Below are 19,812 nucleotides of genomic sequence, written 5' to 3' on the forward strand. Positions count from 1 at the left end.
GCGACCATTAAACTGTTTAACCAGGACCCCACTGAGATCAGCTCCGACCGACGCTTGTAAATTCAGACCTCCTTGGAAAGTTAATGGGCCACTGGGGAGGTGAGAGCTAAAATTAGGCAACTGGGTTTCATCCTGACTATGGGATTTGTCAAAGTCCACAGAATAACCCCCACTCTCCCTCCCTTCCACCAGTACCTCCCTCCTGGTCCTGTCACCACCACTCTTTAGACTGTTGGCAGATTCATTTTCGCTTGACCTAGTTAATGTCTCAGGAGAGATGGAGGAGTAAACACAACCGCTTTACTTAAAAAAAAAAAACCTGGAATTTTCCACCCTTTACACACCCAGTTTACTGTTTGGGCTCGTTGGGGGTGGGGACATTTGTGGTTTGTAATTTAATACTGCACAAAGTCAACAGAACAGTGTGCACTTTGGATTTAAGGTCACCACTTTTATGTAATTAAATGCCTCCTCAGCAATGACTTGTCCTGTTATGATGTTATTTTATGGATCTATGTGTTCCTGTGTTTCTGTGATTTAATGTGCGCTAACATTATTTTGTGTTTAAGGTATAATCTGCAGTAAATGTATTTTGTGATTACAAAGATATATCTTCATTTGGTCTTGCTTCCAATGCAAATTATTGGTAATATGAAAATGATCTGTCACAACAGAATAACAAATAGGGTACTTGATCAAATTGATCTAATCTGCATTCCATGAAGGTGTCGTTGATCCAGGATCTGGTGCTGTTTGTGCTGAAGTAGTTCTTATGTTTTAGCAAGAAAAATACAATTTTACTTGTATAAGACAAAACCTGGTTGTGCTCTGCTCAAGTGTCCCAGTAAGCATTGAACTGGCAGTCATCGTCAGCTGTATTGTTAATCCTATCAATCCGAGCTGGACAAGGTCATGTGATCAACTCTGTTTCAAATTTTGTTTGAATTTTGTTTATGTGTTTGTATGCGAAATAACATTTTGAATAGATTTGCTGAAGTTTGCTGAAAGGTGACCCCCAGTGGGAGGGAGGACAGCTGATTGCATTTTCAGGTTTCAAGGTTTTTGATTTTACAAATCCTTCTATTGGCTTCTATTAATGTTGAAGGTCCTGGGCTGTGAGCCCCCCTAAATAATTGCTCCATAATGGGTTCCATTAATGTTTTGTTTTTTTTCTTGCAGAAGGATGAAATGTCACCATTAAATCAAAGGAACTGTGATTCCAGTGCACTTGTGTTTTATTGATCTTCTTCTACCCACTGCTGAGCTCACTGAGATTCTGCAGTTGTGCACAGGATCAGTGTCTAGTCTGTTAAACAGTGACTCTAACGTTTGAGCATCAAGGACCCCTAATCTGGTTTAAATGACACCACAGAACACCATTTGGCAGGATTTTTCCCTATCTTCCCTTATATGATTTTTAAAAAAGTAACTTGAAGGTGAAAGCAGTCAGATTACTTTTGTGGATGAAGCATAGTAATTATTTCCTTATTTTCCTGTTAGTCCTTAAATCATCAAACTTTCTCTGGCCACTTCTACAGCCAATACATGGAATCTTCTTCTTTTCCTTTTGGCTTTTCCCTTCAGGGATCACCACAGCGAATCAATTGCCTCCATCTAGCCCTGTCCTTTGCATCCTCTTCTCTCACAACAACTACCTTCATGTCTGCCCTCATTACCTTCCAATACATGGAATATAGTACTCTAAATAAATATGCAAATGAATGCCTTCTTATTATCACATTCTCAGTGATGCCAGTGGCTGGAGACAATGCTGTCTGAATCATCCATCCCTTTCTTTTCTGTGACTGTAACATTTTCCTGAAGCTCACACTGACAGAAATAAATCCTGTTGCACGTTGAAGCTCTCATTATATGCAGACCCATCATCATCATCATCATCAGCCTTGTGCCTTTGTTCACACACTTTTAAACAATTTACAAGTCTTCGGCATGTACATGTGAGTGTAAAAAAAAAAAGGCAGAAAGGCTTTGACTTGTGCTTTCCCCGGCATGTTGAGTGTTAAAATATGTATGAAGTCACCATGCCACAGTGATCACATGGATGATGCTGTATGTATGGGATGACATGAGATAGAGGCAGGGAAGCTGCAGACAGGCTGAGGCGACTGACTGGAAGATCACTGATGGAATTAGAAAAGGAAGCATAAAATGTGAGAAATTGCGATGCGGGGGCAGGAACAGGATTAGTGTACTGTATAGCCTGATAGATCGCAGTTAGTGTGTGTGTGTGTGTGTGTGTGTGTGTGTGTGTGTGTGTGTGTGTGTGTGTGTGTATGTGTGTGTGCGTGCGTGCGTGTGTGTGTGTGTGTGTGTATATATGTGTGTGTATGTGAGAGAGAGAGTGAGTGAGGGAGGCAGTGGGGGGCAGGGGAGTGGGAGAGCGTGTCACGTGTAAACCAGAATAAGTACAGAGCTCTAGCGGGGCGATTTCTGGACATGGCAGCAACTCACTCAGACCTTCAGTCCCTCAGGTCTTTCATGGCGCTGCTTCCAACTTTCTGTTGCAACCACACGTTGACACCTGTCCTCCCCCCCCGCTTCGCTTTACCTAACCTCACCCCCCTCCCCCCAACCCCAGGCTATTGTCTTGTTCCCCACCTCCCAGCACAAATCTCAACTAGTTTACTGCAGTAAGTCCGCCTTATTCCCACTTCACCAGCAAACCCATTCTGGTAGAACGATCTCAATTCTGTAGCTCTACATAAAGTGAGTGTTGGCATTTGAAAAGCAATTAAGTATAGCAGTACTTTATGCTGTCATGTGTGTCTCACATGACAGCATAAAGGACTGCTGTCATGTGAGGCACACACACATACTGTGTATGTATATATATATATGTGTGTGTGTGTGTGTGTGTGTGTGTGTGTGTGTGTGTGTGTGTGTGTGTGTGTGTGTGTGTGTGTGTGTGTGTGTGTGTGTGTTTGTGTGTGTGTGTGCGCGCATGTATCTATGATTGAGGAGAAGACAACACTGCTCTGCAGCCCTTCTGAATCCCAGCACTGCTGCTCAGAAGAAGGCTGGAGAGATGCCAGGTACTTTTTTCACTTTAAAAGGTTGGGATGACATCCAAAGAACAGAGACGTAGTCCTCATGGGGGCCTCACAATGTTATGCAACTGTATGACTGGAGCAACACCAGCATTATAATAAAAAAAAAAAAAATGAAGCCTCGTTCCTATTGGTAAGGAAAGCAGAAACCTCACACCTGGGGCAGGGCCAGGGACACGTGTTAGTCACAAACAAGCCTTGCTATTAAAGATCTGCTCTGGATGGAAATTTCTGAGTACTGACTTTAACTGTAGAGGAACTCTGAATGGGTGACTAATGCATGTTCCGCTGCAGCAATAATTTGTGATGATGAGGCTTCTCAGTATGAAGCAGCATTCTGTTACTACTGGATAAGGTCACCATGACCCCAGTCAGCTCACATAGCAACCTTGAAAAACAACATTAATGGCACAAATCATAAATACGAGTGTCAGTGGCTCCATTGGTGATGGTGAATGCAGTGCGCATACATGTTAAAGTTTAGTAACTTTATCTGATGCACAAAGACATTTGATTCTGCAGAATTACCTGTTGTAACTAAATGCATGTACTTCTGAGGCTACATATTCTGAATGCACGTATGACATATCCCGTTGAATGATGTAGTGCTTTGCTTTGCCACATGAGAAGAGTTTTCGCTGACTAGCTGAGTTTAGCATTATGACTTATTTTTATTTTGCTCTAGAGTCTTAGTATGATGTGTTCATTTGTCAGACTAATCACCTTCCAGTCTCGGTACGGGAGTCAGACATTCTCTATGCAAAAAACTCAAAACTTTCGCTTTAGATAAAGTTTGTGGTTTTCAGCCCTCAGCTATGCTGCTACAGGTTTAGACTACTGGGAACTTCTTATTCTTATTCTTATTCTACCAATTATTGAGCTTTTAGTATTCACCGATCTCTTTCTTCTTGCCCTTTCTGTTTTGTCTCTGGTTTTTCTTTAATAAATTAAATTAAATTAAATGTCTTAAAAGTTTAAATTGTTAGCTGGGGGAAGGGTTTTTCTACAGATTAATCAATTAATCAAACAAGGAAATAATGTGTATATTTATTTACTGCACTATTGAACGGCTGTTATAAGGTATGAGTGGTCTTACATTATACTGCTGTGCGATCTTTGAAAGAGGTCTGTCATGTTTATGCTCTAAACTATTAAAAATCTTCTAAGTAGAGGACCAGGATACAGAAAGAGGCTGTCCACTTACAGTATTTCTTCCTTTTTTTCATGAAACTGATCAACAGCAGTGATAACTAAACCCTCTAGGATATATTTGGTTATCCTTCACTTTGGGGCTTTACAGTCATCCAAACAGTCCTCAGTGGTGGTGCTATGAAGTCACCATCATCAGCTCCTCTCCAAGTGAGATTGGATGGTTGCCTCCCAAGAAATTATCAGCCCATACTGCATCACTTTTAGATAGGATCTCACACTAAAACCCCCACATAATCATCCCATAAAAGTGATAGCAGAGGGAGCGTGGGCAGTTCTACATTGGCTGTAGATCTGGCGGCTAGCCTGTTGCCAGCTATCTTTACAGCTTTCCACGGAGAGCCTTAAATACTTCAACCTCTCAAGCAGCATCTGCATCATGTCTAATGTAGTGATTAACAAATTATCTTTTTATTTCACATCACATGGTAACAGCCCTCAGATGGGTCTGTGCTGTCTGAGACATGCGAGTAGAGCAGGCGGTGCTTGTATAAAACTCTCTTTTTTGACTCCTGTAAAATCCCCTTATGTAACCCTAACTTTTACGTTAAGATTATATTATTCTGCTACAACCTATAAGTATTACATAATCTGTAATCGATATTAAAACACTGACTGCTATAACGATGAGTCAAAACAGAGTTCAATCTGTCCTAAAAAGTCCAAAATACTCAGTGGCCCAAGTTCAAGCCAAGTGGAGGAATTATTTAATGTGCTGTAAAGGCAGTGGTTGTAAGCTCACGGCTCTCTGCATCATGTGTAACCCTTCTCGTGTGTGTGTGTGTGTGTGTGTGTGTGTGTGTGTGTGTGTGTGTGTGTGTGTGTGTGTGTGTGTGCGTGCGCGTAGAGCACAGGCTGGAGCACTTACATAACCCAGTTAAAATATACCCCAGTCACATGTAGCGTTCAGCCCTGTAGATAGATATCCTACTGTCGCTTGAGCTGTCCTGGCAGCCATTCAGACATTAGAAAGAGTAAAAGCACACACACACACACACACACACACACACACACACATACACACACACACACACACACACTCACACACACAGCCATGAGAGATTTGACAATGATTCGCTGCCAGACATTCTCAACTGCCTGCATGTGAACTTTGTGTGGAAAATAGTGAGGGAGCTCTCTCTGAGTAAAGTGCATGTGACTGAACGGAGTTGGACCAGGAAGAATCCACAGAGGGAGAGGGAGGGTGTATGACAACGTTCCGGAAGTCCAACCCTTTAAAGTCATGAATGTGCATCGTGTATCGCTTCTCCTCTGACTACATAACCCTTAATGAAAATCCCCAACTGCTATTGGCTGAGCCTCGCCACACACAATTGGCATCTTTCCCACCACACTCTTGCAGCATGCCCACATTATGTGCAGTCACATTTCTGGTGTGTGGGTGGAGTTAAGTTGGCGAAACTAGCATTTCCTGTAACAAGATGTCATATGGGGTGAGCTGCACCAGTGAGAAGAACACTAACAATAGCTGCAAGGTTCAAAATCGGTGAAGCTCTGCCCCAACTACGTAAGAGACCCACTGGAGTAGATTATTTCAGACAAAGATGATCATTGATATTTTATTACTCACGTGGAACAAATGTGGATGACTGTGAAACATATGAAGTAATTTCTGTACATTTCATAACATACATGTTAAAAAATTCTGTTAAACTGGGTGCAATACGGTTTTAATCCCTCTTTGAAGCCGGCATGCTTGCTTTATTTCCAAAGACGCGCAGACAGCTGAAGGCTTTAATTTTTAACTTAAAACGTCAATGGTGTCCAGGCAGGCTATTTATCGTTATGGGCTGATCCACACTGTAATGGCTCAAGTGCTTGTGTTAACACAAGGTGTGTGTGTGTGTGTATGTGTGTGTGTTGTATGTGTGTGTGTGTGTGTGTGTGTGTCTGTGTGTGTGTGTTTAATCCTTAGCAGAATTGTGAGTATTCCAGTGGATCTCCTTCTCCCTCAAAACCCAACCAATGCTTGTGTAACAGAATATTCTGGAGAGACTGTTAATCGGTATTTGGAGACGTGAGTGTATAGTCTACATTTCATTATACGTCCATGATCTGCATACACACCAGACCAGCACAGCCCAGTCAGGGGACAGTTACCAGAATGACGCACACATGTTGTTCCCCTGCCAACAGCAACCAAACACTCTCACATATTACCCGTATCCGCTTGCAGCATTCTTGCAGGTAAGGGCACGTACTCTCACTGTGTTGTGAGCATGTGAAACAAAGGTCACTTGAGGTTATCACTTCCACACTCCACTGAATGCAGTCAATCCTTTCCATTGTCTTGACGGAAAATGAGGACATTTCAAAATCTGTAGATAGTACACAAATGCGTCAAACCACAGGACGCTTTGCTTCAAAATGTTTTGTCCCATAGAGTGAGACGCAGCCCTGATGCTCCCTCACGCATGTATGCAACATTTTTTCTGAAGAGGATGGGAAGATGAATTGTTAAAATAAAGCAGGCTAGAGTCTCTGTTGGACTTCTTTATGAATGAGAGCAAGAGACATCCCGTCTCTGTGGGATACAGAATGAGCCAGCCTCTCTGACAAATTGAAAATCACAGTGCCAGTTTGTGTTGTGTGACTCATCTCTGATACTGACAGGAGAATGCACAGATAAAGGAGATGGGAGGAAATTACCAATCGTTGCTTTTTTTAAAAAAAATGTTGATGAAATATATGAATGACGCTTGACTATTGTTAATCAAAGATGGAAAGTATCCTTTGTTAATGTATTTGATCAATATATTCAGGTATCTGTACTTGAGTATTTATTTTTCTACTTTTACTACTTGGATGTGAACACACATATCTGTAATTTGTTTTTGGTAAATTCAATGTGAATGAAAGGAAAATCTAAAGAGGTAAAAGTTGCTGTATCAGGAACAACTTCATTATTATTATTCATGGTCTATTGATCTATTTATAAGGTTGTTCCTGGTGCTACAAGGTGTGTTAGAGCTTTCACACTTTGAGACCATTTTTCACCTCACTGTGTGCCATGGATGTACGGAAGTCGTGTCAGAAACCTCTTGACTGCTTCTAGAATGTAAATAGAAAGGTCAGTAACACACAGAAATGCCCAACCCCTGTTGAACTCATCTGTGACCTTAGAAAAAGATGACGGACATAAAACAAACAGACGAGAAACGTATAACATAGGCAGGAAACTTGACCACAAAGAGCAGGTGTGACGACGGGGTTTTTTCCATCCACCGTGTTATTCTCTACACGTGTTCTTTGCTGTGCATGGTAATAAAAGAGGTTGAAATGAAGTTCATAATCCCTTAATCCTATATTAATATGATTTGAGGACCGGTTTTCTCTAAACCATCCACTAGACATGTTCTTCTAGGTAAAAATAACACCGTGGAGTTTTTCACTTTAACTTGAATGAAGAATTTAATATAACACTTTTTAAACCAAATTCACTATACTGTACTCCTACTTATGAAAGGGAATGTATACATTTTTTTCTAGCATTTGTTAACATATAAACACACAAAAGATTATCTGAAACCTTCAAAATAATGTGCTTCTTAACATCATTTTTTTAAACGACAAACTGCTAATTTAGTAGTGATATAAATAAAGACAGTTTCCTCTACATCTCATATACTGTACAGCTTAAAGTGATGCATATGATGCTTTCATCCCCCCAAACACCCCCCAAAAATGTAGATATTTTTCCTGTGCTTTGAAGGAGATGTGATGTACTCCACCGTGACTTGGAGCCCTTAAGACAAAAAAGGGAAATGAGAGTTTGCTGGGAATCTGTAGGAAGCTCTTTGTCGTCACAAAGTCTGGGGTCACTGGAGGATCCTGGCCTGGGGTGCAGAATGATAGGAGACAATTTATGGGATATTAAAAAGATTGCAGCTGTCTTACAGCACAATTAAAATTCAAAAAGAGTTGCTCACTATGCCAGCAGGCATGTCACCTCGATTGACTTTATGGGTGCTCTGGCGTCTGCGGTGTACGTTCTTCACAGAAGAACGTGATTAAAGGGGGAGCTGCAAAGAGCAAACCCTCTGTTAGAGGACGCCGGGCCACCAGGGCCCTTTTCCTGCCACTTTCTGCTTTGACAGTAGAACATGAAATAAGAAAAATAGCCATGCACAACACAAACCACTATAATCACTTGACCACAAAATCAGATCACCCCATCTTATTATAGAAAGCACAATAGAAGAAACCCTTATCCGTTTAATGTCGCATGGATTTACACCCAGTAGTTAAAACAGTCTGGACGGCAGACAAAAGACAGACAAACAGGTTTTGTACATTTTGTGTGTCTGGATGGAGAAAGACAGAGAACGACGGCTGCTCACGCTTTCTGAACGGCTTTCTGTCAGTCGCACATGATGAAATTTGCTGTGAGAGGGTTCATGACTCACTGGCTCTGGCTCAGGATCCCCGTATGGCCTCTGATAGTGTACTCCCCCCTCTCAGGCAAACACAAGTCCTGTGAGTCACGCCTTTACCGTCAGTGTGGCAAGATAAAACAGATGCAATAATACACAGATCAAACATACTCTGCATGTCGTTATAGCCCGTTTTGCCTGTTACTAAAACACAGCAGGACTTTAAGCAGGAGAGAAATGACTAATCAATTTAATTTGAATTCATCACATACAGCAAACCTCCTATAGTTTCTGCATCATGAAGTCATACTAAGTGAGTTTTGTTTTCTTCTTAAGAGGGAAATATTACAGGCTACCTTTAATCAAGAATAAATCCCTCTATACATTGAGATTTAGATTAAATTAACAATAAAGTATATAGAGTAACTATAAGGTTATTTCTCGAATTAATGTTAAATCAACTGCCATTTGAGGTCCTAAATATGTTTAGAAATGTATATAAACCTATCAGAGATGGTTAAAAGCATGAATTGTATAGAATTAAGAGTTGAGTTGAGTTTACAGCACCTCTTGAAAATCTATTTATTTATTCATTGTTTATTTTTAAAGAAGCCACATTATACATTGACAACCTGCTTATTAATATTCTGGCCTCGTTTTATCCTAGGCTTACACTTATCTCTGACAATGCCTTCGTTAATGAAACCTAACCAAAAGGAAAATAGTTTCCATGCTGTGTCTAAGATCCTGTAACAGTTGCTTGTCAGAGGTGAATCACCAGTGAATAAACACCTGAGTGAGCAGCTGGGTGGAGAGATAGTTCATCCATCTGTACATCACATTCCATTTTCCTGAACACAACACAAAAACCACCTATTATTTCACAAAATTTTCAACATAAAAAGTACAAATACTGATGTGGTACCTTTTGTTATTTAGAGGTTTTTGTCCTTTCTATTTTCCCATTTCCATGGCAACAAAGGGGACTCAGGGGATAACTTGAAAAACATTAAACATTTCTGTCACAAAAATGAAAACACACGTCTCTGAAGTCCCAGAGAAAAATATTTTTGGATTTCAGATTTTCCGTCATTCATATTTAAATTCTGTAATTTCCAATTAACAGCTCCAGATCAACTTGAAAAACTTTCTGACTGTCTTTCTTTGATGAAATGTGTTTGCGGAGGAGGATCCTCAATATTTCATGTGAGTTTTTCATGATGTCAGCAAATTGTTAAAAGGAATGGAACATTTAAAATTCCCAATGTTGAAGGAACTGGAAATGTTCATAAGAATCTGCATTCATCCCCATGCATAGTATTGCTTACAATTTACTGAGCTCTTCTTTGGTAAATGTTCCAACACAACAAAATTTCATCAAATGAAGTTGACCTTTATTGTCATGTTGACAATAAACATGACTGGGTACATTGATAATGCTATGAATACTTGCCACATCATTTGGTACTTTTGGAACCACCATATCCACCAGGGCCTACAAGAACATTGATTTATTTTTCATTAGTTTCTATTATTAAAAAGTCTTTGCCTTTGCAGAAAATCCAGGAAAAACTCTAAGATTCTAAGAGTGGAGAAAGAGGAATACTGTGATGGTTTGTACAACAAAGAATTGTGAAGAATAAATGCCTAAATTAAAATAGTATATTTGGGAATCATTCCATCTTTTTGACCATTTTGCACATACAGTCAAAAAAATAATAAATATCAGCTTTATGTTTTACTGTTGCAGATTATTTTCTTACAGGTTCCTTTGATCTATTTAATTTATCTATTTAATTGCCTCAGTTTAATTCATTGTTCTTTTCATTCTTATTTTTAACAGTTGTATTTGTTCTATATATTAGGAGATACTATTTATATCTGTGGTGAATGCTAGCTACAGTACGCCACATAGATCAGTATAACTTTGAATATTAAAGTGAATTTTAATATTAGAGCACCGAACACACAAAAGTAATAACATTCTAGGTTGAAAGGAAGGAAGTAACACAAATTCAAGGAGTTAAATTGATTTAATGTGCACAAATAGTCACTGCATTATGCTGGAGGTGGGGGTCCCCAAGTCAGATTGTGTTCAGGGGCTCCATAAAGACTTGGGCTGCCTCTGCTGTGAGTTGACAGATTCTACAGACCCTCAGCTGGTTGACATGCCTGTAGTCCGCGTCATGCCGGTGATATAAGGAGACAGAACGCCTCTAGAACCACTAGAACCCACGCTGGACTGATTCTGGACCAGCTGCTGATGAAACCGATCCGCGTGTCCACGTGCTTGTGTCATTTCCATCTCATTTAAATATGTAAACACGTCCCGCCTATCGCTTCCCAACTCCACTTAGAGGCGGAGCTGATTGGTCGGTCGAGGCCGTCTGACAAGCCAATGGGTGGGCCGGTGTCCACTAGTCCCGCCCACCCAGACACGTTGCCTTGGGAGAAGCAACACGGGCCGATAGCTGGCTGTACCGTCTACCCGCCCGCACGTAGCGCACATCAGCCACACAGAGACCCGACACGCTGGTGGATCTACCGAGAAACAAGCAAGACACGTCCAACCGCTCCATCCTGGGAAGGTAAGCTGAAAACAAGCGGATATGTTTGGAATGGATGGTCAGATTTTAAAAAAACAAAAACATCCGGAGGAATGTAAATAACGATAAAAGCGCAAACAGTATCTAATTGATACGTAAAACTAGAATTTGATACTTGTGTCGCGTCAGGGTTTCCTTTTTTTCCCTGTTTTTGAGGGAACTATCACTAAAATCCAGCATGCTGACAAATTTACTATGACTGATGAGGAAGTCCATTGTGTCTGCTGAGATGAGAACCGCATTTAGGCGCTCATATGACCGGATAACCTCTTCTATTTTAATTTGATTCTTCTCCGTCTTAAAATGTAGAGATATTCGATATCTGGGGGAGACAATAAGTCTCCTAAAAATCCATGTTCATCACTTGTTTGAAGTGCAGGGCATCTCTTTTCATGTGCCCCACCTACACAGGTAGATGGAGACATAAAGGCTATCTGGTTCGAGTCTACATATAATGAGTCCATATAAAAGCATCCGCTGCTATCAGTATTGCAGCAGATATTTAAATGTTGAGATCCAAAGACAGTGTGTGTTGTGTTCACACACCTGGATTGAATACGGTTTGTTTTTTTGTTTTTTAATAATAAAATGAACATAATCAATCACTAAAAAGGAGTCACACATTTATCTGTTCAGATGTGCTGAATGTCATCAGGACTGCAGTGGTAAGAAGTAATAACATGTGGCCAATAGGGATTATTGTATGATGGGATGTGTGCTTGGGTATATGTCCTCCTCTGTATGTTATTTTGTTTGTGTGGTGTTTAAAAGACCACCTGAGATTGGATATTAATATAGCTGTAGACATGTGTGGATTCCATTCTCATCTCCGGATCCACGATTCCCTCGGCCAATGTACAAATATGTAAGCATATGTTTTCATTCGCCGGTAAAATCAGTAAATATCTGCCCACCCCCCACCCCCCACCTCCACAATAAGATCAAAAGGTGGTCATCCGGAGACAAAGAAGTAGAGGGTAATTAACCCCCAGAGCCTTGTGTTTCACAGGATACCACCGACAGGCCAGCTAGGCATAAACCACAGAAACACCAAAAATAATCCCTTTGCAGAAAGCCTTGTTCTCACTTCCTTATCTACTAATCACTAAGGAAACATGTTGGAGCGACGCAAAGAGAGCTGCAAGCAACATTTAGTCAGTGGGTTGGGTTTTTTTTTTTATTTGTGAGGCATTCTGCATGTGGAGAACAAACAGAGACCGGCTCTCATTTTGTCAAATCCCTTTGCTTGTGTCGATTGGGCGATACACGGTCGTCATGGTGGCACATCCCTGCACTCTTTCAATAAACAAGCTAACTTGAACGATCGTGGCGGTAGCAGCTGGAAAGCCGTTTGATTGGGCCTGAATGGGAGAAAAGATTCAAGCTGGTGATTGTAAAATGTTCAAAAACGTGTTGTTGTGTGACGTCAGAGACACGGATCTCAGTTGTTGGCGGGATGGCCTTGGACTGTTTGGTGTTTACTCTTGATAGCAGGTAGCCCTTGTTTACCGACTCAGGTGTTACATCTGAAAAACAAACAGGTCATTGTGGTCTGAATGACTGAGGTCTCGGTGCCACCATCTGCTCTGCCATGTCTGCATTTATTCACGCCTGTTTGTTTAGAGGTGCCGGATCCTCCTGACGTGTGTTTTCATCCAGACTAACCAGTAGCATTTGCCCAAGTACACTTTTGTTTTATCTGCTCCTGCATGTATTTATGCTGTTACATGGATCCTGTTTGTTCATGCTTGTGTTTTTCATCATCGTCATCATCATCATCATCATCATCATCATCATCATCCCAGCGCTGCCTTCCTCTCTTTATGGCTTGTCTGACTTGTAGTAATCATGACTTTCTGTTTGTCAGATCCGTGATGGTCAGTGCTCATTAGAGTCTCCAGTCGAGGATGTCTGCTACGGATTCGGACAACTCCATTGACTGGCTGGCTAGTGACTATGAGGACAATGAGAGCGAACAGGAGTTTGACTCCAGCAGGAAGCACAGCCAGACGGAGGCTCCTCCATCCCCCAGCGACACAACACGCCTGGGCCCGCCTGATGGCAGCTGCCGCCGGGGCGGCGAGGTGAAAGACTGCGACAATAACTGGGAGGTCAGGGAGGCCTCCGGTCGGGGATCCCCCCCAAATTGCAAGGAGATGTGGAACGGCAGCATTGGACTGTGTAAAAGACAACAAGGAGAGAAAGCTAACGGCAAAACCACTCAGCAAGCACTGAAGAGACCTCACAGCTCCACGGAGGGAGAGCCCAACGATTGGCAGCTCCTTCCCAACGGGTCGGAGAAAAACCAAATGTTCAGCCGTAAGGTGAGCACCTCCGTGACGTGTGTGTGTGTGTGTGTGTGTGTGTGTGTGTGTGTGTGTGTGTGTGCTCCCTCAGCAAAACCAGAGCATGTCATATCACCTAGACTGACTAGACTGACTCCCTTATGTCATTTCCAGTAAAGCTGACACCCACCCCCACCCCCTCACCCCACCCTTACTCTGTGAGCAGAATTAGTCATGTTTTTCTGAGGAACCAGAGCAACTATATCATAAATCAAACTGTTTATCAGCAGCTAAATAAGGGGAGTTTATAGGATGTCTAAATCAGGTTGAGCAACCTGTATGTTGATGGTAAAAATACTTTGACAAAGGAGGACCAGCTTTAAATGACTCTGTTGTGATTTTCAGTGCATGGAGCTACAATGCTACATCCATCCCCTGTCGTCTATCCTGAATGGCCTTCGCTCAGGAAGATACAGAGAACGTAAGTTAGTCATTCTAAGTTTTTTTTTTAATGCTTAAATCTGGTGTATCTGTCCAATGCAACCTTTTTCTTTGTCGCGTTTCTCCGTCCGTTTCCCTCTCTGACCCGTCTCTCTTGTGTTTTGCCACTCCTTGTGGAATATGCGTTCCTGAGATTTTAGAGCGAGATTTGTGAAAAGTGTATTGTTACTGGACTATCGAGAAACCACAAGTATTTCCTCTGTGTGTGTGTGTGTGTGTGTGTGTGTGTGTGTGTGTGTGTGTTGGCTTTTATACTGGAGTTCATTGTTCATTTTTGGGTTTGTTTAGCAACTCCACTTTTTTAAATCTACCTGTTCAGAGTCAGGAAACAGGAATGTTGTTTTTACCCATTGAGAACAAACTAAGTCACACTTCCTGGTAAATTAACTGCTTGGCAGAGGCGAGTGAGAAAATGGCGTACCACAGTCCCTCAAAAAGCAGCTGCTGTTTATGAGTCAACAGACGTACGGGTTCCTGGGAGGAAAGGGCCGTTTTCATACCGGTTGTGACAAACGCTTAACCGCATCTCTTTGTCAGATCCGACCCTTGATGCTTCCTGTGCCTCAGAGGCAGGGAGTCTGTCCACACTTCAGATATTCACCAACACATGCTCCACAGAATCAGCCCCACAGAACACACACACACACACACTTCATGTAACATGTGGTTAAAAACCATATTCTTTTCCAGGACTCAGCAGTTTCCAAGAGAGTGTGGCCATGGACAGGATCCAGAGGATCATGGGTGTCCTCCAGAACCCCTGCATGGGGTAAGTGTCCTCAGCATGGCCCACATAATGCTCACTGTGTCTCCTTTGTGAAGCTGCAAACACATTTTGAGCACTTTACATGTTTTGTGTGTTTTCATTTGGTGTGAAACGACATGTGTTTCATTGTTCCTGTCCAGAGAGCCTCTGGTGTTCTCCGCTTCCTTCAGCTGTGATGCATTGAAACCCGGTTTACAGTTACAATAGGCAGAAACGCTGCTCGCTGTCTGTGACACATGGCTCACAGCAAGCTGCCCTGCAAGGAACTGCCACCCTCACACATTTAAGACAAATTTACTGCAGAGATGCTGGCGCTCGCTTGTATCTGGGCATCTTGTTAATAATGTATCAGGCTCCACTGTGGGAGCTGCAGCTCTCCACTGACCAGAAGGTAAAATGGAGTATGATATCGCTCCCTTGAAAGTCTTACTTTTAGGAAGTGCATAAAACAGTCTACACAATATTAATATGAGCATATATATGTTAGTTAAGAGACAGCAGCGACTTGAAGTATGCAGAAACGGTACTGTAACTACAAATATTATGGACAAATACGTTAAAGAATCAAATCATAGCCCATCTAACTGAGAAGGGGGGCGCTTAGCGTTGTGTGTTCTGTTGCGTTTTAACCCCAGTGCAGTGTTGCCTGTGTGTGTGACGGCCCGTTGAGTTTGGCACACACTAATCTGTGTCCTCGCGGCCCCGTCCCACCAGCTGCTGCCTTCGTGTGGGAGACAAAGAGTGGGTGTGGCAGCCTGTCTGCAGACAGCCAGGCCAGAGGCTGGAAGGTGTGCTAACCCCCACCCCCTACGTTACCCCCTTCCCCTGCGCCGTGCCGCCAGCTGGCAGGCTCCGCGGCCACACAATGGCGGATAAGATCAAAGTGACTCTTTTTTTTTTTTTTCTGGATAATCTTTCACATGAATTTAACATGCTCTGAACGGGATGTAGCAGAAAGGTGCTGATCACATGACACAGGCTAATCCCTATCCGCCATCTGGTTTTTGATTGGTGGGAGTTGTCGTGGACGGGGCGCTCTGTCTCTGCTGCCCACCTCCAAGGCAGAACTTGCGTCACGGTCGCTGGTTGCGTTTTCATAATGACGCTGCTGGAGAGAGTGTGTGTGTGGCGGCTCTGGGGTATATTTAGAGGCGAGCGGGGCCATTATACGTCAGGTCTCGTGTGAGCTCACAACGTGATAAATGTAATTATGGCAATTCTCCTCCAGACAAACACACACTGTGTCCCAAATTAATGTTTGCGTTCTGTTGAATATTTTACTTTTCATGTGTGTGAAGTAGATGAGATGAAAGATAACAGAAGTGTGTCGATGGATCGTTGGTGAATGTCAGGTTCTCATTGATGGCGTGGTTAAATATTTTGTTTGTCTGTTTCTCTTCTGCGTTCTGTCTCTCCGCTATTCTTACCATCTTTTCCAGGGAGAAGTACATCAACATCATTATGAAAATGGAGGAAATGCTGAAGAGCTGGTTTCCTAATGTCAAACTACCAGAACAACTTGCTGCCACAAAGACAGAGGAAGTGGTTCTTACCAAGAAACCGAAGGTAAAGTCATTTAAAACAGAAAGGGGAAGTGTGTTGCGTAAGACGTAAGACTGTGAAGTAATGAGAGAGGAACTGAAATACCTATTACCATTTAATTGCAGGTCTGGGGTGGGGGAGGAAGGATTAAAAGCTATTTTTACTCAGGTATTACTGTAGTCTCAGGTTCGCAAGGAACAATAACAGAGGAGAAAAGGTAATTTTGGAGTTGTGTCCCTAAAGGGATAAGAAAGGTCCGTTTTCTCTGGAACATTCTTTTGTGTTTAATCAGAGAGGATTTTTTTCTGGGGGCTAATCCTGACACATCTTGTTGTCAAGAAGAATTTCATGTCATCACAAACTAAACCAGACTAAGACAACGGTTTTCTGCTGACTTCATAAATAGACACGCTGTTAAAGCTACTCAGTAATTTTAAGGCTGTTGAAATTAATATAATTTTGTTAAAAGTCGTCGCTCATTGGTAGCGGCTCCACGGAGAGTTGTCACTGTTTCTTCAGCTCTTACCTTAACAGAGCATTTTAGCTTCTTTCAGCATGTTTTGGTATTACGTGGTGTAAAATACATTTCTAGTAAATGTTGACCCGCATGCTGATGGCAACGTCATGAAATAACTCGAAATTTTTAGAATCATTTTAACAACAGTTAATTTGTTTTTGTCTTTCATCAGGTTAGCCATGAAAATTAATTATTGCAAATTTAAAGAACCACAAAGTGTAGAATCTTAATGTTTCCCCATAATTATCATTTCTCATTAGTGTTTTAACTTTTAGCTAAAAAAAAAAAACCCCATAAAGGACAAAATCTCTAAGTGACTCCAGCTTATGTGTTACTTTCAGTCAATTAATTTACAGTATTTTCCGCACCTAAAAGCCTTTAATTTTCTGAAAAACCGGCGGTGCGCCTTATAATCCAGTGCGCCTTATATATGGTTTTTATTTATTTATTTTAGTATAGGCCAATCATTAGAATAGGCCAATCATTATAGTTCCGTGCACCTTATAGTGCAGAAAATACTGTAAGAAAGTACTGTAATTAGTTAGCACAGAAGTTGCACATTTTCACTCATGTCCATCAGTGGGCAATTAATAAATGAAACTCTCTTGTGCTTGCAGCTGTCTCCAGTGACCCCCGCTGCATTGAGTCCCGTCACCCTCAGCGATCCTCCAGCCAGAGTCAAAGCCCTGAGGGTCACAGACCTGACTCCTCCTGGAGCCTACTCGGCCAGCAACCTGAAGTGGCTCCACACTTCCCCCATCTGTTCCCCCATCGCCGAGCAGGCCCCGGCTGGCCCCAGGCACCTGCTGTCCCACAGAGACAGAGACCTAACGCAGGACAACGTGGTGTCGTCCAGCACAGACAGCCACACTAAAACAGACTCTGTGCCCAGAGGGCCCCCGCCGGGTAAAATTAATGCGCCCTGTCTGGAGAGGCTCCTCAAGTCAACAGATAGCATCATCACCCTCAAGGGGGCTGGTGTTCTGATGGACAGCAGCTGGTCCTAGTCCTCGCAGAGGGCTGGGGGTGTCCAGCTGTAACCACTGCCCAGCTTAGCCTTGCCCACCCTGCCGGGAGCCAGCCTTCGGGGGGAGGGGGGGGGCTTCATGAGGGACGTCACAGACTCCTCTTCAGTGTGGAGGGAACGTCTATGAACGTGTTGTACTGTCTGTAAAGGAATGTGCCCTCTCTGACACCACAAGCATCCGCTTTAGTTCCATTTCGTTACTTTCATTTGTTTATTGTTTGCACTGTTGAATAAATAGCCTGTGTGGGGGTGGGAAGGATGGAGTTCATGTGCAAGAGGTCAGTGGAGCGAAGGAGTTCTTCCCACTGACTCGTAGATGCAATAATACAGTTAGAGTACATGTGAATCTGCCATCATGTCTGATGGAAGGGAGTGTGTCAGCTACCCAGACATGTCACTGGTGTAAGTATTGTGCAGAAAATGTGGGTAAAATGTGATGCTCCCCCCCCCACCCTTCCATCTCCCTCTACTTCTTCTCGACTCCACTCTTAACTCTATTGATGTGACTGTTACTCATCTATAAACTTTATTAATAAGTCTTGGTACAACTGTTCTACCTCAGTGGGCACCACGTCACAGCTAGTGAGCAGGAATGTGAACCTGGTGTTGCGTCGGTGAGCCAAACCGCCTCTGATGGCGAGGCCTTGCAGTACGAGTCCTTTCTGCTCGTGCGTTAAAAGGACGCCCCCCCCCCCCCCCCCCCAGAGGACGCTTTTGAGGTCTGAGGTGCCATTGTAAAGAATGTCAACTGAAGATTTCATTTCTGAGTTTTTTCCAATAGAAGGCAAACAGTGCCTCTAAACGTCAAGCTGTGCCTGTAAGCCGGTTTGATAAAGAGAGTCGTTCAGAATACCTGCTCCTCTGCGCGGATGTACAAATCAGGAATTCTCGCTCTCCTGCCATTTTCCTGTATCAAAGTAAATTATTCAGATTTTGCCAATTACTTTCTGTGGTGGAGTAGAATATTTCTTTTGTTTGCCAGAGAACTGGACAGTATGCTAGACCAGCAGAGAGGGACGAGGCATTTTCTCTGTGTAAATCTTACAGAATGGTTGTCATTTTACCCTGAAAAGTGGCCTTTATAGTGTGAAATTTTATACTTTCAAAATAAATGTGGTTATCTTTGTTTGATGTAAAATGGCTACAGTTTGTTTTATTTGAGTTTTTCATTATGTGAGTGTATTCAAAGGAACCTTTAACACCAGACACATTTCCCATCTGGGATTTGTCGCAATTATATTACATGACACTAATTTGCTCTGGGTTTTTTTCCCCATTCACACCTGCTGAAATATTCAGAACGTCTTTGTATTTCTACAAAAATTGTTATTTTAAAAACAGGGAGGTGAAGCCCAATGGTGTCCATGACTGAAACCAATCAAATTACCTTTTTAAGTGTTTTGTGATCTCAATTAAGCTTCAAAGAACACCCCCCTAAAAAATATTTCTATCAGATTTATATGACACTTAGACCCTTTATAGAGTGAGTGGAACAGGAGCACTCACAGGGAGCTCACTTACTGAGAGAATAGTAAGAATTATTGTCTTGAAAGATGTAATTTTCAGCACTTCAGCTGTGCTTTTCAGAAGTGGAGTAAAATAAACCAGCTCAGTATCGCTTCCCATTTCACAGAAAGCCCTGCATTTCTAGGCAAGAGAGGGTTTTTTAAAATGTAATTTTCAATTCATCTTTATTTATACATACTGATCAGTACTCAAATGCTTGTTCACAAACCACACAGCACATTTAAAAAATCCGTACTTGTTCAACACAGAAAACGACAGTTGATGTCTTTGTCAGACAAAAACAAAAGTGAGAAAAACAGAAGCGCCTTTGTATTTATAAAATAATTAAAATGATCTCTGGCGTAGAAAGAACACTCCTTCAGAACGTGAG

At 42.2% G+C, this 19,812-nt stretch overlaps 1 protein-coding gene and 2 long non-coding RNA genes across 5 annotated transcripts; 2 read left to right on the plus strand and 1 right to left on the minus strand.

Moving 5' to 3' along the window:
- Positions 1–7,726: 7,726 nt before the first annotated feature.
- On the minus strand, positions 7,727–8,725 carry LOC137594434 (uncharacterized). 3 transcript variants are annotated; one of them, XR_011035248.1, is made up of 3 exons: positions 8,639–8,725; positions 8,228–8,320; positions 7,727–8,134 (listed from the first exon to the last, which is right to left on the minus strand). It is a non-coding gene; the product is annotated as an uncharacterized lncRNA (long non-coding RNA). The 3 variants fall into 3 exon arrangements; XR_011035250.1 differs by having other exon boundaries at positions 8,248–8,383; positions 8,639–8,719; XR_011035249.1 differs by having other exon boundaries at positions 8,228–8,383; positions 8,639–8,719.
- A 127-nt stretch (positions 8,726–8,852) lies between these two features.
- Positions 8,853–10,301, plus strand: LOC137594056 (uncharacterized). Its single transcript, XR_011035205.1, has 3 exons — positions 8,853–8,984; positions 9,798–9,877; positions 10,229–10,301. It is a non-coding gene; the product is annotated as an uncharacterized lncRNA (long non-coding RNA).
- Positions 10,302–10,974: 673 nt separating this feature from the next.
- LOC137594055 (uncharacterized) lies at positions 10,975–19,053 on the plus strand. The gene is made up of 6 exons (XM_068313282.1): positions 10,975–11,259; positions 13,145–13,601; positions 13,968–14,043; positions 14,754–14,832; positions 16,269–16,395; positions 17,506–19,053. Exons 2-6 carry the CDS (start codon positions 13,185–13,187, stop codon positions 17,893–17,895), a joined length of 1,089 nt encoding a protein of 362 aa, XP_068169383.1. The 5' UTR covers positions 10,975–11,259; positions 13,145–13,184; the 3' UTR covers positions 17,896–19,053.
- The last annotated feature ends 759 nt before the right edge of the window (positions 19,054–19,812 follow it).

This window comes from Antennarius striatus, chromosome 4 (assembly GCF_040054535.1).
Source record: "Antennarius striatus isolate MH-2024 chromosome 4, ASM4005453v1, whole genome shotgun sequence".
Taxonomy (NCBI): domain Eukaryota; kingdom Metazoa; phylum Chordata; class Actinopteri; order Lophiiformes; family Antennariidae; genus Antennarius; species Antennarius striatus.